The sequence below is a fragment of the Podarcis raffonei genome, chromosome 12 (genome assembly GCF_027172205.1).
Source record: "Podarcis raffonei isolate rPodRaf1 chromosome 12, rPodRaf1.pri, whole genome shotgun sequence".
Lineage (NCBI taxonomy): Eukaryota > Metazoa > Chordata > Lepidosauria > Squamata > Lacertidae > Podarcis > Podarcis raffonei.
This window is the reverse complement of record NC_070613.1, coordinates 28,924,288-28,951,307: the sequence shown is the minus strand read 5'-3', so window position 1 is coordinate 28,951,307 and position 27,020 is coordinate 28,924,288. Positions and strand designations below refer to the sequence as shown.

Here is a 27,020-nt window from a genome sequence, read left to right as displayed (position 1 = left end):
GTTTTGCAAAGCACCTCCAAAACGGATAACCCTTTTGTCTAGCAGGTTTTCCGTCTTGCGAGGCATTCGTCTTGCAGGGCACCACTGTATTTATATAATTAATGCAGCTTTCTGACAAACTGACATACATCTGAATAAGATCATTCAAAACAAATCACTGATCATTTCTGCTACGTCCATTGCTGAAGCCATCTTCACCAAAGAATTCTGGGAGTTGCAGTTTGTTAAATGTTCTGAGAGATGATAGGAGACCCCTATTCCCCTCCCAGAGCAACAACTCCCAGAGTTCCCTGGGAAGGGCTGTTCAACTATTTGGGGACTATATACTAATGGGATCTTCGCCGAGAAAATCCAGTCTTAGCACAAAGACATTAGTTTTGATCCCTGCACTATTACCACCACCCCAGGATCTGACAAATTTAACACAACCAAAATGTTCCTTTATTCTAAGTACTAGCTAGGCTGTAATTAATATAAATGGGGCCATGTGTATTTGTCATACGTATCCCTGGAGGCTGAAATAAAACAGAAAGGGTGAACATCAGTTTCATTTATTCTTCGGAGGGAAAATCTCTTCCAAAACAGAGCTAAAGTGACACCAAAAACAAAACAAAAACACCCCACCACCCTACTTAAAAGCATATCCAAAGTAATACGTCAATTTTTGTGATCTGTGTCATCCAAAATATTAAACTGTCTCTTGGGTTTGGTAGCTTCTTGCATCAGTTCCTGGAGCTGCCCAACTTGTTCATCTCGTAGGGTATGAAGCTTATCTTCTGGAAGGTGGGACCCAAAACGAGGATGACTTGTAGAGTCCTGTGTCTTTGGGTTAGTTTGCTGAGACAGCGTCGCTGCATAGTTCTAAAAAGAAAGAAAAAGAGGAAACACTTCAGTGATTGTGGATTGGACCCACGTTAAGGAAGTTTACGAAGAATGAAAGCTCGCTCTTCTCTTCCCTGAGCCCCCCTAAAAAAAATACACTCTCTTAAAGGGCAGGGACTCTTCTGAACAACCTGGGAGCTGCTGGAAGGAGGTGGTGATGGAAATTCTTTTCCCTTTTATTTGTAAAGGATTTTTTATTTCATTTTAGAATATATACAAAGCTGAGGGAACAATTTTAATAACCAGTGAAAATTAAAACATAAAAAAGCAGAACTATAAAACAGGCACATAAAATAAATACAGTTGCATATGGGTTAGGTAACAAAGTGCCGGTCGTGAAAGAAAGCAAGAAAAGCAAGGATAAGAGTTAAATAAATAATGTTAGTGTTATCTGGTTGCCAAGTATAGTTCCTGATTTGTCAGGCTTGTGCGGATGGTTGTCTTGAAAACAATGGTTCTGGTGTATATGTAACTAAAGCAATTCCAAATCATGTAAAACGTGTCTGAGGGCTCTAGTCCGTATCAAAATATCAGATTCTGTGTAAATTTCTCCATCATGGCTATATTCTATAGGGAGTAGAACCAAGAGTCCAGTGTAAGATTTGGGACTGTTTTTCATTGAGTTGTGATCACTAGTCATTCTGTCAAGATCATATATAATGACAGGAAAATGGGTTTCAGAATCCATAAACCAGATCAACAGGACCCCCAAACAATGTAAGAAACAGTAAATATTGATGGTGAAAATAACAATGTAGGGCAATAATATTGTTTTAAAAGAATATGAAATGAACTCATATTGTAGTCAAATAACACTGTATAGATGAAAAGCAAAAATTCCCCCTTGAAGCTGAACCTAGATAGCAACATTGATGAGATCTGTGGATTGTTTCATTACTTTGCCAAAGCCAAAGGAGAAATGAAACTTCTTGTGAATGGAAAATGGGGCCTTAAAGATACAGGGCTCAAGCAAGTCAATATCCCCATAGCCATTATGGTCCTGCAATTCAGAAATAGCTTTTCAATTTAGCACTGCAAATCCAAGACCATGCATCACCCTAGGTTGGTTTTGTTTTGTTTTGTTTTAAATGGCTCTATGCATTTAACATCCTTTCCACACATACAACCTATAGTGTTGCGGTGGTACCAGTCCTACTTGGATTGTCGTTCCCAGAGGGTGTTGCTTGGGGAATGTTTTTCAGCGCCATCGAACCTTCAATGTGGGGTTCCGCAGGGCTCAATCCTATCCCCCATGTTGTTTAACACCCCGCTGGGTGGGGTTATCTGGAGGTGTTGTCAGCAGTATGCTGATAACACTCAGCTCTGTTTCTCCTTTACATCTGCAGGTGAGGCAGTGGACGCGCTGGACCAGTGTCTTGCCTCGGTAATGGACTAGATAAGAGCCAACAAACTGAAGCTCAATCCCGGTAAGACTCAGGCACTGTTAGTGGGTGGTTCCCTAGACCAGACGGGTGGGAGATTGTCTGCACTTGATAGGGTGACACTTCCTCTGAAGGAGCGGGTTCGTAGCTTGGGGGTACTCCTGGATCCTTTGCTGCCGCTCAAGGCTCAGGTGGCCTCAGTGGCCCAGAGTGCCTTCCATCAGCTATGTCCCTATGTGGACAGGGATAGCCTAGCCACTGTTGTCTATGCTCTGGTAACCTCAAGGTTAGATTACTGCAAAGTGTTATATGCAGGGCTGCCTCTGAATATGGTTTGGAAACTTCAGCTATTGCAGAATTCAGCAGCCAGGTTGCTCACCAGAGCAAGACGGTTTGAGCATATTACACCGATCCTGGTCCAACTGCACTGGCTACCAATTAGTTTATGGGCCCAATTCAAAGTGCTGGTTTTGAGCTATAAAAAGGCTCAGGACCGCAATACCTCAAGGACCGCCTCTTTCCATATGCACCTACCCAGACCCTGAGGTCATCTTCTGAGGCCCTCCTTCATGTGCCTCCTCCTCGAGAGGTCCGGAGGGTGGCAGCACGAGAACAGGTCTTCTCTGCAACGGCTCCCCACCTGTGGAATGCTCTCCCCAGGGAAGTTCACCCGGCGCCTTCATTATACACCTTTAGGCACCAGGCAAAAATGCTCCTTTTTAACCAGGCCTTTGGTTGATTTGATTGACATCCTATGCGTTTTTTAAAGGTGGTGGGTCGTGGGGGGGGGTTGGGGGGGATTATTGGGTTGTTTTATTTTGATTATATATTTTGTGGTTTTATATTTTGATTTTGTTCTGTGAACTGCCCTGAGACCTCGGGTATAGGGTGGTATATAATTCAATAAAAAAACAAATAGCTGGCTTAAAAAAAAAATTAACCCTTTAGGTTCCCAAACTGGTCTGTGGACCTCTGCTTTATTTAGATGATCTGCAAGGTGTCTATGGATTTGTGGACAAAGACGGGAGATGGCACATTCCTTGCATTAAATATTCATATTGATACTTAATTGCACTTTTATTGTTTCTTTTATTTGTTATATTGCATTTTATTGTGCTATAATCTGAAGTCTGAGGAATTCAAATGGTAATACAATAAAGTACAATATACAATCAATAAAAGAAGCAATATAAATACAATTGAAAGTCATGCAGGCTCTTGCCCAACGCATTACAATTGCTACAACAGGCAGAAAAATCATTTAAGTAGTCCTTCAAGTCCCTCAGCAATTTTCAAGTGGTCCATGAAGGAGAAGAAAGTCTTAACAACCACTACTCTTACACTCAGTGTTTGACGGTCACGATGCCAGCCAATTAAGTTTATTTATAAGTGTGGGGGAGTGTTAACAGCTTTTGTATTACCTGATATTCTGTCCTCCTATCTTGAGGTCAATTAGGCAAGATCTGACCTTTGTCCATATGATTCTTTATTTCCTTGGTGATAATTGTGTCCTATACACAGAAGCAGTTGTATATTTTGCTCCAGCAGCTTCTAATATTAGAGCAGAATTTATTAAGGGGGATATGTAATGGTGGCATTGAACAGACATGGCGTTATAATTGCAGTATGGCAGGGTCTTCTGTTTATATTCCTGTTTGTTGCCATGGTAGCCATGAAGCGGTTGAGATAACGAGGGACTTGTTTTATTTAAAAAGCAGGAACTATTGACTATTTTTACAGATAATTTATCGAAAGTTTGTAATGGCTCCCCCCCCCTTATATATTTATTTATCTGCTGCTGTTTCCCATGTTGAAAACAGCTTCACACTTCAGGTAGTTAAAACATGATGGGCGGTAGAGAAGCATCACTGTTTATAGAAACCTGTAGTTGGCTGTAATGGGAATTGGGGTTGCTCGTGCGTAAGTTGCCGCTACTCTTGGCAAGGTTGCCTGGTTTAACCTTTCCCTGGCTGCACAGCCCTGACTCCGCGGCTGTATCAGTCACTGGCAGAATCCGTCAGTGGGCGTTTCCTGAACTTCTTCCAGCATAAAAGTTCTTTGACGCCAAGTCTCCGCCTAGCCTCCCTGTGTGGAAGTCTTCTGCGCAGGGTGGGCGTGGCCAGCGGAGGACCTGTGCTCTCCCCGCTGGTCTCTGTCGAAGAGTCTTGGAGCCATCTCTCCGAAGCCCTCCCCTGCTCCCCCTTCTTCCTGGTGTCACGCTGATTTCCTTCCCCAGTGGATGAGTTCCCTCTCTCCCTGCTGGGCCCTTCTCCGGCATCGCTGGGGAGCCTTACCTCCACTCCTGGCTCCGATGGCAGTTCCCTGACATTGCCCATCGGCTGCCAACTACATTTTGGTATGTTCAGTTTGATTCCCGGAGTATTCTATCCAAATCCATTCTGGATCAGTCTTAAATCCCTAGTCATGGTGTACCTATTTTTCGCTCTATAAGTCGCACCAGACCACAAGACGCACCTAGTTTTTGGAGGAGGAAAGCAAGAAAAAAAATATTCTGAATCTCAGAAGCCAGAACAGCAAGAAGGATCGCTGCGCAGTGAAAGCAGCAATCCCTCTTGCTGTTCTGGCTTCTGGGATAGCTGCGCAGCCTGCATTCGCTCCATAAGATGCACACACATTTCCCCTTACTTTTTAGGAGGGAAACAGTGAGTCTTATAGAGCAAAAAATACGGTATATTTTTACCAATAAACCCCATTAACTCACATGCAGTTATGCACACTTACGTCCCTTTGCTTCTTTATTTTCTATTCTGTGCATGTGTGCGTAACTAACTGTGGTCTGAATTTTGGCTAACTTACTTATACAGTGGTACCTCGGGTTACATACGCTTCAGGTTACATACGCTTCAGGTTACAGCCTCCGCTAACCCAGAAATAGTACCTCGGGTTAAGAACTTTGCTTCAGGATGAGAACAGAAATCGTGCTCCGGTGGCGCAGTGGCTGCAGGAGGCCCCATTAGCTAAAGTGGTGCTTCAGGTTAAGAACAGTTTCAGGTTAAGAACGGACCTCCGGAACGAATTAAGTACTTAACCCGAGGTACCACTGTAACTTAAGTTACAAATAAAAAATACCAGCATACAGACTACAGCAGAGGTCGGGAACCTCAGGCCTGGGGCCAAATGTGGCCATCCAGTTCTTTTTTAGCTGGTCTATGTGACTCTCTCATGGCCACACCATTTCCCAGCCCTCCTCCACTCCCTTATCAAATGGTTTTGCCTGGCTCTGACCTTGAACAATGATAATGCCTCTTGCTTGTCCGGACAGAGAGATTTGAGGTTGGAGTGGATAATGGTCCTATTCATTGCCCCACATTAATTTTGCCAGTGCTATCATTCACCATGGTCATGTGGTTCTCAGAAGCTTGTCCTCAGCCTGAAAACCTGAATATTCTTCCCCATCCCAGTCTAATAATAATAATAATAATAATAATAATAATAATAATAATTATTATTATTATTATTATTATTATTATTATTATATTATTTATACCCTGCCCATCTGGCTGGGTTCCCCCAGCCACTCTGAGACACCAGAAATTTTAAGAATACATTCATCATATCCTTTATATAATTGCATGCTTGGCTAATACTTTCTTAAGATGCACCTTTAAGAAATTTTATTAGCAGCTTTCTGTTGATTCTCTTATCTTTTTAACCTAATCATATATCGTGTCAATAGATGCATTCTGAAGCAATTGTATCAAACAAAGTTATCCCTCTGTAATCTTCATAAGCCTCATTGCCCTTCATCTTACTGATTTATTTTGATAACAGTAAACGCTAGAAACATTACCAGCCCTTCAGGTTAACTTGCTATATTTTCTTTTCACTTTTGCAATGGCTACAACTTCACAGCAGCCCACACTCCATAAGCAATTTAAAAGGATGTATTAAGATTTCAAAAGAAACACTTAAGTAGATCAAATTATAGAATCAATTAATGAAGCTAATTTGAACTGACAGTTACTTTGCTTTTCAATTTGAACTCCTGTACCAAGTCACCAACAGCAATTTATCATCAGGTTATTTCAGGCTGCCTTTGTTAGTGAAATGAATCTATTAAACGTATCACGGGGTGAGTGGGTTCCCCCCCCCTTTTGGCAAAGGATGGAATGCTTTTCTGTGTGTTTATTTCCTTTGCTTTTAAGTAAACAAGGACCGTGCTCCATCCACCCACTGTGGATATTTGCCAACCACGTTGATTGTCTCGTCACATCTAGACAGTCTTTATCAAACCATGTCACAAGTGTCGTTGTTGATTCCTTGATCCTTAGCAGCATCAGTCAACACCGCATGGGAAACTATGTGGACAAGATTTACTTATGAGAATCAGCAATGCGGCATGATGGGAAGGGGGAGCCTACTTAACACCACTTTCTCATTCAACACAAATAAGGGTATAGAAGAGATGAGCTCCAGTCTCCCTCACGGCTCTTGCCTTTAGAAAATCGAATTACTGTATTGTTTGTGTTTGGATTTCTTAGTGGAAAGAAGTCCAGCCTCCTGCCAAGCTCATGTACTCCATCCTAGTTCCTCTTTGTCCAATGCAGATCATTTTGCTTCCAGTTTTGATTAAATGAGCCCAACAAGTTATGGTTAATCTGCATCATGAGTACAGATAAAATTATCACAAGTACTGCTGTGCCACTTTTCTGGCTGATGGGTAGTTACTGCTTACTAGGAGAGAGATGGGGTGTGGAAATTGCAGGAGGTCAGTGCAGTGCAAATGAATTGGCAGGGACAAAAATAGATGGTCTCATGCCCAGCATTTTGTGCCTCCCGGTAAGTAACAGTGTTCTCCTCCAGTCAAGCCGCTTCTGAAAATTGTGAATAAAATCATAGATGATTTTGAAAATGAGCACCTATGGCTTCCATTACTTATGGGAGCCTTTCAGACAACCTAACTCCACTTGACTGCTGCCCATAGGAAACTACAGAAATCAGTATGTATTGGGGAAGTGGGGAAGGTTGTCTGAATCCACCAATACCTCCAAGGAGTCGGGTGAGAAAAAATGTGTGGATCTGCCCAGAAATTCAAGTATCAAACAAATTCTCATTCCACTGCTTGTAAAGGATTGATGGTACCTAGAAGGGTTATGATCAAGTTTCTTACTTTCAGTCTTTGAGCAACTGAAGTCAATGACAACTAAGTACTGAAGGAAACTTAGTTCTCAATGTTCCATAGTCAAGAAGTAAACCGGCCAGGTATGAAGCTCTCCAACCTTAAACAGCAAGAATGGCATCCTTGTAGGCTGGGATGTTCAAAGAAACCAAAAGGGAATCGGATGCTCCCAGTCCATTGAAAAAAAAATGAATCTAGTACTGTACTAATTTGGGGATCCTTTTAAAAATTCAATTGATAGAAAGGCTTGCGCAGTTCAAAGACATTTAGAGCTTTGAAAAACATCACTTCCGCACTCTGGGTATTTCAAAGTATTCCACATGCTAATGCCAAAGAACACACAGCAGCTGAGTTGTATCTCGCCAGAATACTGAACAAATCAGACAGAAAACCCTGTGGGAGTGTTCACCCAAAGAAATAAGCACATGCTTATTGGGTAAAAGAACTTTCCCAAATCATGTGAAAATATTTCCACTGTACAAATCCACAATAAGCACTGGGGAAAAGAATTGGAGAGCTTCCTTTAAAACTTGGGATCTACTGTAACTGTTTTGACCACCTTGTTTTCAGCTGTAACGTTTAACTGCATGTTTCATGCAAATATGCACACTGTTTTAACGTTGTGTGATGGTCTTTTGCTTGAAAAGGGGAGGAATGTAGAGCACCCCACAGCTTCCTGCAGTCAGGAAGACAATTCCTGCATCTCCTGTGTAAAATCTTGTTTTGCACTGAGTCTTCCTGTTGGTTGGTTGGTTGGTTGGTTGCTTGTTCATACCACACATTTCAATGGATTTCCCCATCACTTTCCTAACCGCAAAAAGATGGTTTCTTTTTTCCCCCAAGTAGGTTTGTTGTACTAGAATACCTAAACTGGCCAAACTTAAATTTATCAGTATGCACTTGGACCCCTTGCTCCTATTCCAGTACGTTTTTAAATGTGCCAAGAAAATACTGCTTCCAAGCCAACACCACTTACTTCCCAGTTGCCAGATCCAAAATATAAACATTACTGATTCCAGATGGCACTTTCAACTCATATAATCCATACATTACTTTGACTCAGTATTCAGTCTCACTCTTGTCAAGAACAAATCTTTTATTTCCACAGAGAATTGAGTTCTGCTTTTACTGTCACAAAGATTCATTGCAGGGAGAGACCAGATGCATGAGAAATGATCGCAGGGAAGGATATCTAATCAAATTGCAACACTGACTTTTTTTTAGGACAGTATGAAAATAAATAAATCCTACTGACTACAGAAACCCAATAAGTGTGTTACATTTTTGTTGCAACGTGCACATCCAAGGGATTGCCCCTAAGCAGACCTTTCCAAATCCGGTGTCACGACACGTTAGTGTGTCAGCTGCATTGTATAGGTGTGTCGCACAAACGCTCGCTGTGCTCCTCCTGGAGCTGGAAAGGAGTTAAGTTTAACCTCCGGTTTGCTAGTAAAACTGAATTACTGTGTTGCAAAATGATGCATGTCGATAAAGTGTGTCACCAACATGAACGATTTGCAAAGCTCTGGTCTAAAGTATTCTTAAAGCATTGTATTAAAGAAAAATAGGATTGCCAAATATTTTGAGCTTTATATAGCATGCCTACCTAGGCACCTTTCTGATGCGGGAGGATATGAGCTGCTATAGCAACTCCTATATACTCCCTCTTTGGGCTTGCTACCTATCCCTCTGCCTAACTTGCCAAGAGACACACAGTAGATGAAGATGAAAGAGACAGATGAATGGACCAGGGAGGGGCCAGGTGGAAGCAGATGCAGCTATCTCATCTACTGCATCACTGGCTGTATGTCCAGCACCCAGATTGTTATGTGACAACCCTACTTATATACCCCAAGGATGGGGAATATGTGACCGTCCAGCTACTGTTGAACGCCAACTCCCTTTAGACCCCCAACCTATGTAGGCAATGGGCAGGGATGATGGGAGTTGTCATCCAACATCTGGAGAGATTATCCATCTCTGCCATACACAATGAAATAGCAATTCAAAACATCATTTGCCTTTCCAAGCATCCTGCACTTTCCCAATAGATTTCCCGTTGGGGAAGCAAAGCAGCATTCTTCTCCATGTGTTATTGATTTATTATTAGATTTATAGCCCACCTTCCCTGCAAGGACCCCCACTGAACATTTACAAGTGAAACACACACAAATTATGCTGTTAAATACTGAATATTTCTAATTTCCAACTTAATATACAGGAAACACAATAATGACTACTCGTTAGGAAGAAGCACAGAAGAGCTCAAAAGAGATAAAATGTTATGCAAATGTTAATTCATTTATATGCAGGAGGCCATTTGTCATGCCTGGATTTCAATACAAAGTTGTAAGGTTAAGCCTGCCCCCCTCTCTTTAAGTTTCGAAAAAGGAAAAGCTTTCAAATACTCTTTAAGCTCTTGACAGCAATCAAACAATGTGTGAGCCCTGCCTCCTGAAAAACTATGTAGCTCTGGAAGCTGCAAATAAAGGAGTGTTTAAAATGAATACACCTTCTTAGAAATAAAACAGAAATCTCAGCTTCTTCTCCTCTGCCTTAGCTGCCATAGCAACGTGACTTACTCTCATACAATGAAGCGTTCTCTACCTTTGCAGCCCTGAACTAAGAAAAGTTAAGCACGGCGTGTCATATTAATGAGTTTTGATTCACTTAGATATACCAACATTTTGGTTATAGCCTATAGCAAGGGTAGGGACGCGGGTGGCGCTGTGGGTTAAACCACTGAGCCTCTTGGGCTTGCCGATCAGAAGGTTGGCGGTTCGAATCCCCGCGACGGGGTGAGCTCCCGTTACTCGGTCCCTGCTCCTGCCAACCTAGCAGTTCGAAAGCACGTCAAAGTGCAAGTAGATAAATAGGTACCGCTCTGGTGGGAAGGTAAACGGAGTTTCCGTGCGCTGCTCTGGTTCGCCAGAAGCGGCTTAGTTCTGCTGGCCACATGACCCGGAAAAACTGTCTGCAGACAAATGTCGGCTCCCTTGGCCTGTAAAGCAAGATGAGCACCACAACCCCAGAGTCGGCTACGACTGGACCTAATGGTCAGGGGTCCCTTTACCTTTACCTTTATAGCAAGGGTAGGGGACCTCTGGTCTGCAGCCTAGTTGGCCCAGCACATAAACCATGCCCACCTGCCCCACACACCTCCCCACACCTGACATCAGGTGACACCAGGTGTGGGGCAGGTATGGACACAACTACAGTTAAAGGGAGCTCCTGGTTGTTCCTTTGAAAACAGAGCTCCCTGGCAGCGCCGATAGGGAGCCCCTTGGGATTGGCTGCACGAAGAACTTCCCCATCGGGAAACGTGCTTCTTCCAGCACTTTAAACCACTTCCTCTTACTTCAAAGTAAATGTGCATAGGATTGATGGGGTGTTAGGGACTGACTCCAAGCACAGATCCTTGAAAGACTGTGATCAGTCTTTCCACTGCTATCAATGGCGCTTACTTCCAAGGAAACAAATTCTACATACCCCCTTGTGCAAATTAATCGAAACAATGTAGTTTATTGTACAAAACACACATATACATGTACCAAACTCACACATGCATACATTATTAACTGATATGACCTCTGCTATTTTTAAGCATTTTAACACAGTTTGGCATAGAGTCTACTAGTTTCCAACAGTCACTGTTGATTTTCGGATCCCTGTACCACACTTGAATCAGCGCCTGAAGGAGCTTCTCCATAGTCTATAGAATGGAGGCGACTTTTGCATATAGCGCACAAATTCTCAATGGGATTTATGTCTGGGGAATTCCCTGGCCAATCAAGTACCTGTATTTGCTGCTCTATCACAAATTTCTTCACCACTTTCAATGTGTGACAGGGGGCTAGGTCCTGCTGCAATATCCCAGTACCGTCAGGATACCTCTTTTCCAGCTCTGGAATAACTCTCTTTCGTAGAACCTCAATATATTGTGGCAAGCGCATCATTCATTCCATTGGCTGCAGGCTTCCAACACCATAAGGATCAACTGACTTTTTGTGTTTGTTTTGAGTACAGGATTACGAGCAAGATAGAAAACATGCTTTGTTTCAATTAACTTGCACAAGGGGCTATGTGTGTGTGTAATTAATGTGCCTCAGAATGCTGCAGACCTAGTCCTTTGGGTTACTCCTTTATGCACAAGAAATTAGTTATTACTTTTGTTTTTTCTGTTTTGTATATATATATATATCTACTCACACACAGTAGCAGGGAATTAATTTTAGTAATGTATTCACACATACACAAGCAGAAATATGACTACTTGTTTTTCTTGCACACAATATCTGCAAAACAATTTTATCTAAAAAGCCAAAGTGTCATCAATTTGGAATTTTATTATCTTCCTGGAGAAATGTTTACCACTACCGCTCTCAGAATTACCTCCTTCGTTCCAGTTTCTAAGGAACTGTTTCGATGCTATCTGGACAGAAATGCAAACAAATGCATACATTGCGGGGGGGGGACGTACTTGGTATGTTTATAGAGGCTGGCAGGCACTGCAAGGCATACTACACTCTGGAAAGCTTTAATTAACCAATGGGATAGACTAATTAGGAGAAGAGCATGACGACACCAACTGCGGAGCTGACTCTGAACACATTTGATGCGGCAAAAGAACAAAGGCACTAAGCAGAGACCACAAACCAAATTCTAAGCACTCATTCACACAGCAATTAAAACCCATTACACGCTATTATCGGTTTCCCACCAATTAAGCTCACATGCAGTTCTTTGTTATTAATTCAGCTGCTAATGGATTCTATAAAGCAACATCTATAAAATATCTCCCCTGATAGATGCATGTCCAGATCCAAAGAGTTATGCACATAGGAAAACAGCAGCCATGAACCACACAGAAATCTAACACGTGTATACATAGACTCGGATCAGAAGATGAGAAAGATGGCAAAGGTCAGGATCAGGGAAAACAGGCACAATCCTGGCCCTGGTACAACTTCTAACAAGGCTACATATGACGTATCCGTTTCCAGTTCAGAGAGTCCTTTCTACAGGTCAGTGTGAGATGCTGCTGTCACAGACACTGTTAGGTTGGTGGGGAGAAAATCAGGGGAGAGAGGTGGGGGAAGAAAGAAGTGGGCAGTGGTCTTTCATTCTTTTGCTTAGTGTACTTAGAGCCAGTGTGGTGTAGTGGTTAAAAGCGGTAGTCTCGTAATCTGGTGAACAGGGTTCGATTCCCTGCTCCTCCACATGCAGCTGCTGGGTGACCTTGGGCTAGTCACACTTCTTTGAAGTCTCTCAGCCCCACTCACCTCACAGAGTGTTTGTTGTGGGGGAGGAAGGGAAAAGGAGATTGTTAGCCGCTTTGAGACTCCTTGAGGTAGTGATAAAGAAGGATATCAAGTCCAAATTCTTCTTTTTCTTCGTGCGGAGTTTTTGCGTCAGTGTTGCGAGGATGGGTTCTTGAATGAAGACCTCGTTCCCCCCAAAAAAATCCCAGAGTGGAGCAGCGGGAGGCAACCGGCAGCCATTTAGATGCTGCCATCACTACAGAGCCCATCATCCCTGACCCTGGCCATGCTGGGAATCGGAGTCCAAAAACATCTTGAGGAACACGGGTTGCCCTCCCCTGACCAAGTGTAGGCAATCAGGAGTGTTGCATAAACTGCATCAGATGGGGGAGTTGTCTGTGTGGTGTTGCTGTGATCTTGCCTTTGTAGCACAGGCGACTCCTCACTTACAGGAGGGTTACGTTCCGGGTCGCTGCGTGCATGAGTGAAATGCGTGTAAGCGGGCAGCTTCCCGCCCAACAGCTGTTGAGCAGGGTAGTGTGGCAGCAACAAGAGCTCCTGCACACCATTGGGGAGGCCTTGCGAGTCTTTTTTGGCTCACTGGCGTCATCTTCGGGATCTGGGGAGGGTCTCCTCGCAAGCCACAAGGACTTCCCAGCCCTCTCCCGCCATTTCAGCTCAGAATTTATATATTTTTTCCCCAGCGCCGCATGTATGCGCGAGTCAACCGCGCATAAGTCGGGTGTGTGTGCCTGTACAAGCTATTTCTGTCAAACACGCAGCGATATAATGCTATTCTTTATCTTAAAAAAAATAAAATGCAAACACGTTCAAACCTATGAATTAAACCCAAAATGAATAATATCCAACATGGCATCATCTATTCCAAAGTGCCAAGCGAGAGAAAATGTGTTTAATTCTCTATCAAATTAAATATTTATTCTCCGCCAAGGGAACAATTAACGTGTCAATCCATTATGTCTTTCTCTAGTCTAATAAGGAATTGCCGAGTTTTTATATATGGGGTTTTTTAACCCCAATATAAAAAAGTTTTTTTTAAAAAAATTGATTTCTCTGTTCCAGTTTGGCAAGAGACAAATTCAAGGACGATAAGGCGATCAATCAGTGCAAGTGGCTATTTTCTACCTTACTCTTGGAAGCAGCATGCCTCTGCATACTAGGTGTTGGCCAACCTATGTGCTGTTACTTCCCATAGGCACCTGCTTGGCCATTGTGAGACCAGGCACCCTCATGTATTCATATGGAATAGATCGGACTTCCCGCAACTTTGGGTCCCTAAATGCTGTTGGGACTATAATCCCCAACCAGCATGACCAACGTTGAAGAGTGATGGGGGCTGCAGTCCAAAAACAACTGCGGAACTCTATGTTCTTCTCCCATGTTGTAGCCAATGACGGGGAAGTTTGGCTGGATGGACCACTGGTCTAATAATGTCTTCCTCGTCCAAATAATGTTCTTTTTCATCCAAAATATAATCTCGGCGTATACTAGGCTTCCTTTCCCATTGACCTCCCTGCCATGCAGTAGTACCATGTTGGGCGTCTGAATTTAATGCAACTGAAGTGAAACTCTATGGTTCAAATTAAGTGCTCTCCCATTACATTTACTTGTCACCAGAAGCAATTGGGAAGGTTTCTGATGCTGCACAGAACACATGAATTCTCTTGAAAAGAGCAATTCAATCACAGTCCTTAATACGGTGGTGAGGAAGAGTGGGGAGCAGCTGTCTCTATGGAATAGTCAAGAGTTATTCTCTCTGTAATAGCTAGACTGCCCTGCTCGGAGATCCTCTTATTTTTTTATTTTTTTGCTAAGGTAATGGCTCGCAGGGCTACTTCTCTAATAGTCAGGAAACAGCCTGACACCAGAGGAGGAAGTTCAGAAAGAGGTATCTATTAAAGCTTTTAGAACTGCGTTCAGATTCCACAGAGAGCACTCCCTAATCTGAAGACGGCTACGTAAAAGTGACAGCTCTTGAGAACTTGATAGCGCAAGGCAAGGAAGAGAATAGATAGGAGCATCTGAGAAAATGGGATACAGAGCCGACAACTAAATTCTCATACCATCACTGAAGCCTAGTTGTGACACTGATGTGAGGCGTGGGGAAGTCAGGAAAATAAGTTAATTGAAGATAAATAACTAGAAAAGAGTGATTAGTGTTTTTTCCTATTTTATTTTTTGTGTGTTGATTGTTCTTTTTTTCTCTTGTTAAATGTTTGTATTTTATGTATTGTGAAAGTTTGTATTGTTGTGTTTTATATTGTTTTTCTGTGTTTTTATTGTCTTATTTTTCTATTGTTAAACTTAATAAAAATATTATTTAAAAAACAAAAACAAAGCAGTGTTAGAGGCGCTGCAAGGGGGGTGGCTATCAGAGGAAGGAGAATCTGTAAAAAAATGGCTCCCTGTCTCTCCAATGGGAGTCCGCCTACTTCCACAGATGGGACACTCTGGATCCCACCTATAGATCACACACCCATGTCCCCAGCTTTGAGTTTTCAAGACCACTAGAATCACTTTTTGCAATAAAATATATTAGCTAGGCAGATAGCAATTGTTTTCTTCTAAAGTGCAAGACTTGTCCCATGTCCACATTCACCCCCTTACTGTCTTTATTTTGACCAAAGGCATGTGAATCCTTCAGCAATATATCAAGGAAAACTGTACTTATTGTTCCATCACGCTCACTATGGGGCTGAGAGAAATCATTTTTGAGTTCTAGACTCAAATAGGTGCGTGTGGAAAGAAAAGAAAACTGAACCAAACATCTCTTTTTGTAAATGATACATAAAGTAACTGAACACTGACAGATTTTTTTTTAAATGTAATTGGCTAAATTATTTAATTGCATTCATTTTCTCTCTCCCTCTCTCTCTGAAACTGCAAATTAAGCAATACAGATCTGATCCTAAATAAAAAGTTTTCTTTCATGAAGTGTAATGATATAAGCCCAGCTCAAAACTGATTTAAATCAAGAAGACTCATTCCCAAGAGACTAGCTTGGATCATTATTTGAATAATGGCAAAATCAGAAAAAGGGAGAGGCGATACAAAGGATGAAAGTTACCGTAGCAAAATGGAGCCCATGCTGCGGAAAGAAACTTATTGTATCCTAAATATATATTAGGCATGTACACTCAGAGGAGCAACCGAATTTCCCACCGCGTCAGTGAAATCACAATGAGACCTTTTCGTGATGCCTTGGAGCTTTTTATATCAGAAAGCTTTTTAAAAACATCCCCCAGAGGGAAAATCCTTTCACAGACATACACACACTAGCAACATGGTAAAGCTATGGTGGCTATTATTTAGCCTCCAAAGTGCTTAGGAAAAGCCGTATGTTGAAACCCTAGCTTTGTTGCTTCCATCCTAATTCCTATTATAACGAACTGTATTCAAATTAAAAGACTGTTGCAGTTACAGTGGTACCTCGGGTTACAGATGCTTCAGATTACAGACGCTTCAGGTCACAGACTCCGCTAAGAGAGAACAGAGATCGTGCGGCAGCGTGGCGGCAGCGGGAGGCCCCATCAGCTAAAGTGGTACCTCAGGTTAAGAACAGTTTCAGGTTAAGAACGGACCTCCGGAATGAATTAAGTTCTTAACCCGAGGCGTCACTGCATAAGGGAAAAAACTATAGTTCAGAGGAAGAACACATGCTTGCATACAGGAGCCTATACTAAGAGCCAACTCATTTATTTATTTTAAAGGGCATCTAAAAATCACAGAAACCAAGAAATGTTGAGTTGGAAGGGACCCAAAGAGTCATCTAGTTCAACTCCCTATAATGCAGGAATCACAGCTGAAAGGTATAGGGATGGGCCATAGCTCAGTAGCAGAGCATATGCTTGGCATGCAGAAGGTCTCAGGTTCATAGAATCATAGAATCATAGAGTTGGAAGAGACCACAAGGGCCATCGAGTCCAACCCCCTGCCAAGCAGGAAACACCATCAGAGCACTCCTGACATATGGTTGTCAAGCCTCTGCTTAAAGACCTCCAAAGAAGGAGACTCCACCACACTCCTTGGCAGCAAATTCCACTGTCGAACAGCTCTTACTGTCAGGAAGATCTTCCTAATGTTTAGGTGGAATCTTCTTTCTTGTAGTTTGGATCCATTGCTCCGTGTCCGCGTCTCTGGAGCAGCAGAAAACAACCTTTCTCCCTCCTCTATGTGACATCCTTTTATATATTTGAACATGGCTATCATATCACCCCTTAACCTCCTCTTCTCCAGGTTCAATCCCCAGCATCTCCTGTTAAAAGGATCGAGTAGCACAGAGGTGAGGAACTACAACTCCCACCACCCTTGACCACTGGCCATGTTGGCTGGGGTGGATGGGAGTTGGAGTCCACAAGCATCTGGATTGCTACAGGTTCCTCACTCAGCTCTGTGCTACCTGTCAATGCAACAGGTTCTCTGCTCCTGGCATCATAGATAATGGGAAAGGCTCTCTGCCTGAGAGAGAGTCCCTGCCGATCAGAGGAGACAACACTGGACTAGACAGACAGGAAGTCTGATCTGGTCGAAGGCGGATCCCAGTGTTTCCGCGTTTATGGAAGCCTTTGGGTGATGCTGGAACAACAAAGCATCTGGCGATGCTTGCTTCTCAGGTCAAAAGCAGCACTAATCAACCCCACCGTGCTACGGATCATGATGACAGGCCAGAGCAGCTCTTGCCTGACCCGCCTTGGCCACATCTGTACCCAATTCATGAGCGCTGTGAAACACCTGGCAAAGGCCATTGGTGCCACCGTGTGGAAAGCTCCATGAACTGCACACTGATAGGACAACATCACCACAAAAGACCCATCATTTCATTAGCAGAAACCGGTCAATTGGTTGTGGTGGCATAGCTGCCATTTTAAAAAGCCCACTCTCCTGTTGTTCTGGAGCTGGGGTTGTCATCTCCCAGGGCCGGTCCTAAAGGCCCTACCTAATCTAAGTCCTTTTCTTTAATCTCTAGGGACCTTGCAACACCCACTGCCTTGGGAACAGACCGTAGTTCAGTGGTAAAGCATCTGCCTGGCAAGCAGAAGGTCTCAGGTTCAATCCCCAGTGGCATCTGCAGGTAAATCTGGGTGCTTGAAACCCTGGAAAGCCACTGTCAGTGTAGGCACTACTGAGCAAGATAGACCAATAGTATGACTCATTATAAGCCAGCTTCCTATGTTTGTCTAAGGCAGGTCTTCCCAAACTTGATTCTCCAGTTGTTTTTGGACTAGTTGGAGACCTAAGTTTGGGAAATCCTGGCCTAAGGAAACAGAAAGTGGTCACTCCCGGAACAGGACCACAAGAAAAAATACTCCCATGCCTTTCCAGTGTTTTGCTCCCTTGCTTTGACCCCCTGTGCTCTTCAACCTTGGGACCTTAGATGTTATTAGACTAAGGTAAAGGTAAAGGGACCCTTGACCATTAGGTCCAGTCGTGGCCGACTCTGGAGTTGCGGCGCTCATCTCGCTTTATTGGTCAAGGGAGCCGGCGTACAGCTTCCGGGTCATGTGGCCAGCATGACTAAGCCACTTCTGGCGAACCAGAGCAGTGCACGGAAATGCCGTTTACCTTCCCACCGGAGTGGTACCTATTTATCTACTTGCACTTTGGTGTGCTTTCGAACTGCTAGGTTGGCAGGAGCAGGAACCGAGCAACGGGAGCTCACTCCGTCACGGGGATTCGAACTGCTGACCTCCAATCAGCAAGCCCTAGGCTCTCCTAGGGGTGTTGGGGTTTGCAGCGCAGCGAACACTGACCTTCAACAGGTGGGTCAGGATCTACTTACTTGGGTGTCACAGCCTGATTGCAACAGCAGCACTACAACTATTCATATATAGAGAGTAAAAATAATAATTAAGTAGTGGCTTCCCAAATGCATCTTTGAGTCAAAGGCAAGTCCTGGATCTGAAAAAGTTGAAGGCTACTGCCATATAGCATGACAACTGATAGCCTCAATGGCAGGGGAAGCCAATGTGTGTGCCTACACAGATGTTGCTGGACTCCAACTCCCAATAGTCTCAGCTCGAATGGCCACTGGCCAAGGAAGATGGGAGTTGGAGTCCACAACATTTGGAGGGTACCACAGTGGTTTCCCCCTGCTATCTTGTCAGATACTCCATCCGCCGATGTAACTCCTCCCTTTTTTTCCCCTTCAGGAATCTCTCTTGGGCCTACCTATGATCCAGAAACAAATAAAGTGTTCTCATTTCTAGCATTTAATGCTGAGTAAGAGAGCAAGAATAACATAATTACTTGTAGGTGTACAATAAAGTGTCTAAAGATAGCCTCCACGACAAGAGATCTGAGACTATTTTAAAAGGTGGGGATTGTATAACTTATTGTTTCATAGAAAACCACAGAAATATGCGTCCAGTTTCATAAAATTCTTAGAAACAAAAGGAAACCTGAGCAATGCTTGTCTTTAGTGGGGCTGGTATTTCTTCACTCAGCACAAATCCTGGAGTATATTAAGTAACTCCCAGTTCCTTTTGCAAAGGAAATAATGCATAGAACCTACAGTGGTATCTCAGGTTACATACGCTTCAGGTTACAGACTCCGCTAACCCAGAAATAGTGCGTCAGGTTAAGAACTTTGCTTCAGGATGAGAACAGAAATCGTGCTCCGGTGGCGTGGTGGCAGCAGGAGGCCCCATTAGCTAAAGTGGTGCTTCAGGTTAAGAACAGTTTCAGGTTAAGTACGGACCTCCAGAATGAATTAAGTACTTAACCTGAGGTACCACTGTAGATGGATGCTTATGGACCAATGGACCAGTCAGCATAATTTCTATTAAATATGTAAGTTGAGGTTCTGGCTACAGAATTCCAGGCAGTACACTCACTTTTGCATCATGCCTACTTTAGCCAACTCTATCTTACATAGTGTCTTTTTTCTGCAAAACAATTGAATTTTCAGCTTGGAGTGGTAAGAAACAAAAGTATGCAAGAGAAAAAAGCAATCTACTTTCTTACCCTGTAAAGCAGTGATGGCCAAACTTAGCCCTCCAGCTGTTTCGGGACTACAATTCCCATCAACCCTGACCACTGGTCCTGTTAGCTAGGGGTGATGGGAGTTGTAGTCCCAAAGCAGCTGGAGGGCAGAGTTTGGCCATCCCTGCTGTAAAGGCTTGCACAGTTGAAGAAATGTTGACTAAAAAATCAAGCCAGGGCAGATCACTATAGCAACAACCGCACAGTCTCCCCTTTGAACTTCAAAATGGTGATGCACATTCTCTGGTGATGCACATGTCTTCCAAATGTGCCAAGCTATGGTTTATGAACCACAGTTAACAACCACAATCTAGGGATCAAAAGCAATGCTAAACCGTGGCTGGTCAAAAATGGAAGCGAAAGTGGCCATGCCAGAAAAATGGGGAGAAGGGGAAGCGCACAAGTCCAAGTCTTGCCTGTGTTCATCTGTCACGATAAACCAGATCCATAGAGAATTAAGTATTACCTTTAATCGTTATCATTAATTTCTCAACAAAACATAGTTATCACACACAGGGCTTTGCATGACTTATGGGCTGCATGACTTATCAACGTTAATTCATTAACACTCTTGGGTAATAGCCACGATCAAGTCACGCATGCCAACTGCCTCTTTGTAAAGAGTGCCAATTATTTAAATTAAAAAGTAAGCATGTATTATATCGGAAGAAGGATGTGCTAATAATAGATGCCGCTGATTGGATCTACCTGAAGAGCTGTATTTCCACATAAACAAACAATACTTTGTTTGTACACCTCCCTCTGGCATGAATACTTCCCTGTGGCTTTCAAGATAGGACCCATTAATCTGAAAGCAAGCCTGAAAACATAAAAAATAAGCCTGCTAACCAAGACTCCCGGCTATTTCAAAGCTAAAAACAACCACACACCAAAAAAATCAAGGCTGGGAGGAAGGGTATGCAATGCTTTGTGCCCTCTGCGAGTGTTTTTCCCTAGCCAGAATGTGTCTTTGAACTATAAAAATGTCCTTTGCTTGCCTGGCTAGAGAGCAGTGTTCGAAACTCCCATTGTTCTAGGCGCATTTTGCAACAGGGAATTTCATTAGCGCGAGCAGTTTCTGAGCTCTGGGCACAGCACTGCGCCTAAGATTTCAGATTAAAACTGCAGAGTGGAAGGAAAGGAGGGCCTTTTTCTGCCTCCCCACTTCCAGCTACACTCTGAAGACTAGAGAAGAGACCCTCTTAAGAATATTAGCGCGGTGGGAAAGGGAAGGACTAGACCATGTGAAAAATGAACATAATATTTTAGCTGCAGTTCATTCCTTTTCAGCTTTGTATTCTCATCATAAAAAAAGCACACCTAGACATTCCGTTGTTGCGCCCATAACCTGGTTTTAAGGTGCCATTTAGCTCCTAGCTTTCATATCTCAGTTTCCAACACTGCTAGAGAGAGGCATAGAAACCTCTAACATTCATATGACAAAACCAAAGGAAAGAAAGCACTGGGCTTGGAGATCTGAGTTCAAATCTCACCCACCGCCATAAACTCCCTAGTTGGCCCTGGATAAGTTCGACAGGATAAGCAGTGACTAAAAATGAGAAGGAGAAATTGGGGGGGGGGGACTAGTTTTCCCTTATTTTTCTGGGTTTCTTTCCAGGACTTTGCGTCTTTAGTAGTGACATATCTGAAAATGAAAAGTGCTCCTATAGCTTTCTGCACACCTGTAGTGGAAAACGCAGAAGGGAAAAAATCGAAGATGTGTAGGTATGGCCTTACGCAGCCAACCCTTCCTGTGAGTCCTTGCAGGAGCACTCCTACCCTTGAGGGTGGCCCAGCTGGGGTTTGACTGCCCAGATTAGGAGCCCTAATTGACACAGGTAGCGGCTGTGGAGACATCCAGCCCCACCTGGTTGAGGCAGGTACAAATAGTGCAGGACAATGTGGTCAAGTAGGAAGAAGATGATGGATCAAATGCTGTTGAGGCTGTCTATGGCTGGATATGGTGTTGTATGTGGATGAAGGTCTGATGGGGAATTGTTCCTTTGGGGTTATTTCTCCTTGTAAGGTTTACTGTTTGAGGGGTTTTTGTTGTTGCTGCTGTTGAAGGAGGTTTTCCTAGCCCATTCAAATAAAAATATTTTTTCCCTCCTATACTACCAAATATCCTTTTAAGGAACCTGCAGTTAATTGGCAAAACAACACCTAAAGTGTATAATGTCAGCAGATGCACTTCTAACACAGGAGTATCCAAAAGGCTAGCAGACACTGGCCTGGTTCACATGACATCGTAAGCTTTGTCTACAGCTCGTGGTTAAAGAGGAGAGTGCTTAACAATGAGTGTGTTCAGATGATGAACTAAGCTGGGCCTTGGCTTAGCTGCAACATCACAGTTTGCTAAAAGGACTGCCGGGGTAGCAAAACAAGTGCAACCTCCTCTGTGGGAGCCTGCATGTTTAAGCATTCACACTAAACCATGGTTTGGCTTAACTGTATGTGTGAAAAAAGGCCAATAAGATATACATTTACAGTGAGTAAGAAAGACCCTAATCACATCCCCATAAACTGAAGCAGGGCAGCAGAAGATGAAGATACTTGCCTCCCATTCCCGCAGGAAGCACTGAGCCTCTTCCGGACCAACAGATCTGTGTCTCCTGAACTCATCTTTCACATACTGGTCTCCCAGGGTCTTCAACTCCAGTGGCAACGCTCGGTGCAACTGCAGGATCTTCCTGTACAAAGTCCTTACCCGGGAGACATGATGGTTTAGGCTGCCTGGCATAACCGCTGAGAAATGCCACCAGGCTAAACAGGACTATGGGAGGTGTTGCTGGTTGCGTCTGGACCAGTGTTCGCCCTGGGGAAATAATTTCAAAGGCCAGTAAGCTGGATGAAGGAGAGAAAAGGGGCAGCTTTGTTAAATGCCTGCTGCTGAACTTGGGGGTGAAAGTGTTAAAGGTACAATTGGGAGAAATTAGATTTGAATTTGCATTTAAAAGGTAAATCTAAGTTGCATTTTCTGAAACAACATACAAACTGAAACGCAGCCATCCTTTTGAAAAACTCTCTGGGCTTTCAGACAGGGATTTTTCCCCCAGCTCTAACTGGAGATGTGGAAGATTGAACCTGGAAAAAAGCAAATGCTCTCTCACTAAGCCAGGGACCTTTCGACTACTCTGGGAAATGGCTTGACTGTTGAACCATTCTGGGAATTGCAGCTCTGTAAGGGGAATAGGGGGACGCAGGTGGCGCTGTGGGTTAAACCACGGAGCCTAGGACTTGCCAATCAGAAGGTCGGTTATTTGAATCCCCGCGACGTGGTGAGCTCCCGTTGCTTGGTCCCTGCTCCTGCCAACCTAGCAGTTTGGAAGCACGTCAACGTGCAAGTAGATAAATAAGTACCGCTCCGGCGGGAAGGTAAACGGCGTTTCCATGCGTTGCTCTGGCTTAGTCCTGCTGGCCACATGACCCGGAAGCTGTACGCCAGCTCCCTCGGCCAATAAAGCGAAATGAGTGCCGCAACCCCAGAGTCGGTCATGACTGGACCTTTACCTTTAAGGGGAATAGGAGTCTCCTGACAACTCTCAGCACCTTTAACAAACTACAGTCCCCAGGATTATTTGGGGGGGGTCATGGCTGCTTAAAGTGATAGGATACTGCTATCTACTTTCTCTCCAAAATGCTCAGGGAGTCCCCCAGATGCAAGAGGGTCCCCACTTCAGAATGTGATTAAAATGGAGGAAGCGGAGTTCCTGCCCATAACTGCCTTGTCCTCGCATGGTTATTCCCCCACATTCCTAATAGTTGGAGAGGCCTAGGGATGATGTGGAAACCTGTGTCCGGACTGGAGCACTTCAGGCTGTCAGTGGGGTGGAGAGAGAGAAAGAGGGGGGGATGAAGTGTTTGACTGCTTGTCTCTGCACAAAATTAAAACAAAATCCCTGCACACAGAAAGCTAGCATGTTAGGGAGAAGCATCAGTCTGGTTCACTGTGTATAGGAGGTGGTTTGGCTTTGTTTTTAAGTGAAGGGTTTTTCCAGCCGCAGTTTGTTGAAAGATGTGGAGTGTTGTTGGGGGACCCCTATTCCCCTCTCAGAGCTACAATTCCCAGAGCTCCCTGTGCAGTGGGATGGCTCGTTAAACTAGACTGAGAAATATAGCTGAGGGGAATAGAGGCTTCCTAACAACTGTCAGCGCCCTTAACAATCCACATTCCCCAGAATTCTTTGAGGGAGGCCAAGACTGTTTCAAATGGCACCATAGTGCTTTAAAAGTATGGTGTGAATGTGGCCTAGTACAGAGCAGATGCACACATTTTGCTAGTCAAACCTCGGTTGTCAAAATTATCGGTTCCTGCACTCAAGCGGAAGCTGCGACGGACGTTCAGCTTCTGAAAAATGTTCGAAAACCAGAGCATTTACTTCCGGGTTTTCGGCATTCAGGAGCCAAAATGTTCCAAAACGGAGCCATTTGGGAACCGAGGTTTGACTGTACTCCACTTGTTGTTCCTGAAAACTAGGTTTTCGTGTGGTCTGAACAGTTTCTCACAAAACCCTGTGAAATAAGTGCCTTGGTTTGCTGTGTGCCAACCCAGTCACATTTGAGAGGTTTCAGGGTGTCAATGCTATATATGTCTCCTCAGAAGTAAGCCCCAATTTTATTCAAGGGAACTTACTCAGCATAGTCGGTACCAAGTTTGTTCCTGCCAATCATCTGGCTCCATATAAGGCAGTTTCCTATGTATAGAATGGGAACTCTAACCACACTTTGGTATATATAATCTTTAAGCAGAGTTTGATCAAACAGTGGTGGAAGCTTGTCCTTTGCTCAGTTTTAACTGTAGCTTGGATGAATTAAATCACAATTAATACCACCCCTAGTGGAAGGACAGGAGACCTGCAGCTTTCCAGACGTTGCTGGACTACAACTCCCAGCATCCCACACCACTGGCCACGCTGGGAGGGGCTAATGGGACTTGGAGTCCAACATCACCTGGAAGCCCTTCAGAGAAACCCATGCTTCCCTCTCACTCTACCTGCTGACACCCGGGTCAATGGAAGGCTGTGATCCTGCACACCCCCAGTGGGACTTACTCCCAAGCAAGCGTGCGGCAGAGGACTGCGTAACGAGGGGCGGCCGATTCGGGAGTGAGCCCTACGGATCACGGTGGGGCTGACTCCCGAGCAAACGTATCGAAAACCACGAGTGGACTGCGGGAGAGCGTGTTTCCAAGGAGCCCCTGGAGCAGCAGACTGAACTGTGGGGCGCTTACTCCGGATCAGACGCCGCTATGGACACCAAACGGCGGGGATCCAGAAGAGATCGGAAGGCGTGCAGCCGGGAGGGGGGAAACAATCCTAAAACGCGCGCAAGGAAAAGGCGGGCGTCGCAGACTCGCAGCCCCAGATCCTGAGGCCGCCGGGTCTGGGAAGGCGACGTCGGGGGGATCCCGGGGCCGCGAGTTCGTTACCCGCAAGACGCTTCCCAAGGGCAGGCCGGAGAAGGAGCAGCCGGGTCAGGTGGCTCTGAGCCGGCGCAGTCAGGCTGGAGCACCGGGGGGCGGCATCGCGCCTTAGCTCCGCCTCGGAGGAGGGCAGGGCTGAGCAGGACGTCTCCGCCCCTGCGTTGAGCTTTGAGGGACGGAGGTGGTGGGGAGACCGAGGGAGCTGCGATTAAGTTTCTTTAATTAAAGAGAGAAGGACCCATCCTAAAGCTCTGTGCCGCGCTGGGTATCAGGACGCTTGCTCCTTATTGCGTTCCCCAAAGGGCACCATCCGCTCACCTCTGCAAGAGGGAGGTGCCAGGCTTTTTTGCGCCCTAGGCAAGGCTAACTACTTGCTCTCATGTTGTTTGTTGTTTAGTCGTGTCCGACTCTTCGTGACCCCATGGACCAGAGCACGCCAGGCACTCCTGTCTTCCACTGCCTCCCGCAGTTTGGTCAAACTCATGCTGGTAGCTTCGAGAACACTGTCCAACCATCTCGTCCTCTGTCATCCCCTTCTCCTTGTGCCCTCCATCTTTCCCAACATCAGGGTCTTTTCCAGGGAGTCTTCTCTTCTCATGAGACGGCCAAAGTATTGGAGCCTCAGCTGCAGGATCTGTCCTTCCAGTGAGCACTCAGGGCTGATTTCCTCAAGAATGGATAGGTTTGATCTTCTTGCAGTCCATGGGACTCTCAAGAGTCTCCTCCAGCACCATAATTCAAAAGCATCAATTCTTCGGTGATCAGCCTTCTTTATGGTCCAGCTCTCACTTCCATACATCACTACTGAGAAAACCATAGCTTTAATAAGCTCTCTCTTTCCGTGGTTCATTCTGCATACCATACATCCCTGCATATTTTACATGAACTAAACCATTCAGTAATCCATTGTTAACGCCATGAAAACTTATTTACACTGTTGAATTTATCTTAATGCTAGATTCAGTTTTCGAGATCAGATGTAGAAAAAAATGAAGAGCATAAAACTTGGAACTGCTAAAATTATTTTAAATGGCAAGAGCAAATAATATAACCCTCTTTGATTATCTTTCTCTTAAAAGTTTCAAGTTCAGGCACATCAAAATCTCACTTAGTGTGTGTTTTCCTTTGCAAATTTTGTCACTATTCCTTCAGGTCAAGATGCTTGGGGATGTTCAGCTGATAAGAGTTGATAAGCCAACTGGTCTCTTTTGCAGCATTGTTGAACTTATGTAAGCTTTTATAAGTCTAAGCTTTGAGAAGCTGTGTTCAAAATATGAAATAAAAGTAAAATATCAGAAATTTATAGATAGAACAAAAATGAATATGTATAAAGCTTCCCTTCAAATGTCACTGTTTACATCCCTCTGAGGTTTCCAGCTCGGTGAGGACCTGGTATGCTGGCTGACAGGCGGGGGAATGAAGTGCCATTAAGGGGCATGGCCAGCTGAACAGAAGCAAGCCACACTGCAGGTGCATGCCTTTTAAATGAACAACTTCCTCAAAATAATCCTAAAAACTCTCATTTACCCCTCGCAGAACTACAGTTCCCAGCACCTAGACTTCCCAGGATTCTTTGGGGGGGAGTCATGTGCTTTAAATATGTTGCAGGTCCAATTTGTAAATCTTTAAAAACAAAGACTTCAGCTGCAATACTGTATCAGTTTGCCTGGAAATAAGTACCAATGAAAGTGAGACCATATCAGCCTGCCCCAAATGAAGTTTGGGGTTGGGGGGTGCATGACAGGGCCTTCTCTGTGGCTGCCCCCAGTCTATGGAATGCTCTCCCTGCCAAGGTGTGCCTCACACTGACATTTTATGCTTTTTTGTCAGCAGATAAAAACACACATTTTTACCCTGAAGGGAAGGATGGGGTTGTGGCAATACATGTTCCTTCTGCACAATGTTGTTCTGGTTACATTTCCATTTATCTA

The 27,020-nt window shown here is 44.2% G+C and overlaps 1 protein-coding gene across 2 annotated transcripts; it reads right to left on the bottom strand.

Moving 5' to 3' along the window:
- Positions 1-496: 496 nt before the first annotated feature.
- SDHAF3 (succinate dehydrogenase complex assembly factor 3) lies at positions 497-25,200 on the bottom strand. 2 transcript variants are annotated; one of them, XM_053410030.1, is made up of 3 exons: positions 25,096-25,200; positions 22,225-22,482; positions 497-861 (listed from the first exon to the last, which is right to left on the bottom strand). In XM_053410030.1, the coding sequence occupies exons 2-3, from the start codon at positions 22,405-22,407 to the stop codon at positions 658-660; spliced, it is 387 nt and encodes a 128-aa protein (XP_053266005.1). In that variant the 5' UTR covers positions 22,408-22,482; positions 25,096-25,200; the 3' UTR covers positions 497-657. The 2 variants fall into 2 exon arrangements, with proteins under 2 accessions (XP_053266005.1, XP_053266006.1); XM_053410031.1 differs by lacking the exon at positions 25,096-25,200 and adding an exon at positions 24,898-25,083.
- Between the last annotated feature and the right edge of the window lie 1,820 nt (positions 25,201-27,020).

Bases quoted from the DNA above. Each gene is read 5' to 3' on its own strand.
- SDHAF3 (XM_053410030.1), bottom strand. From the start codon at position 22,407: ATGCCAGGCAGCCTAAACCATCATGTCTCCCGGGTAAGGACTTTGTAC. The intron at 862-22,224 runs GCAAGTATCTTC...CTTTCTTTTTAG, and splicing joins GCTTCCTGCGGGAATGGGAG to AACTATGCAGCGACGCTGTC.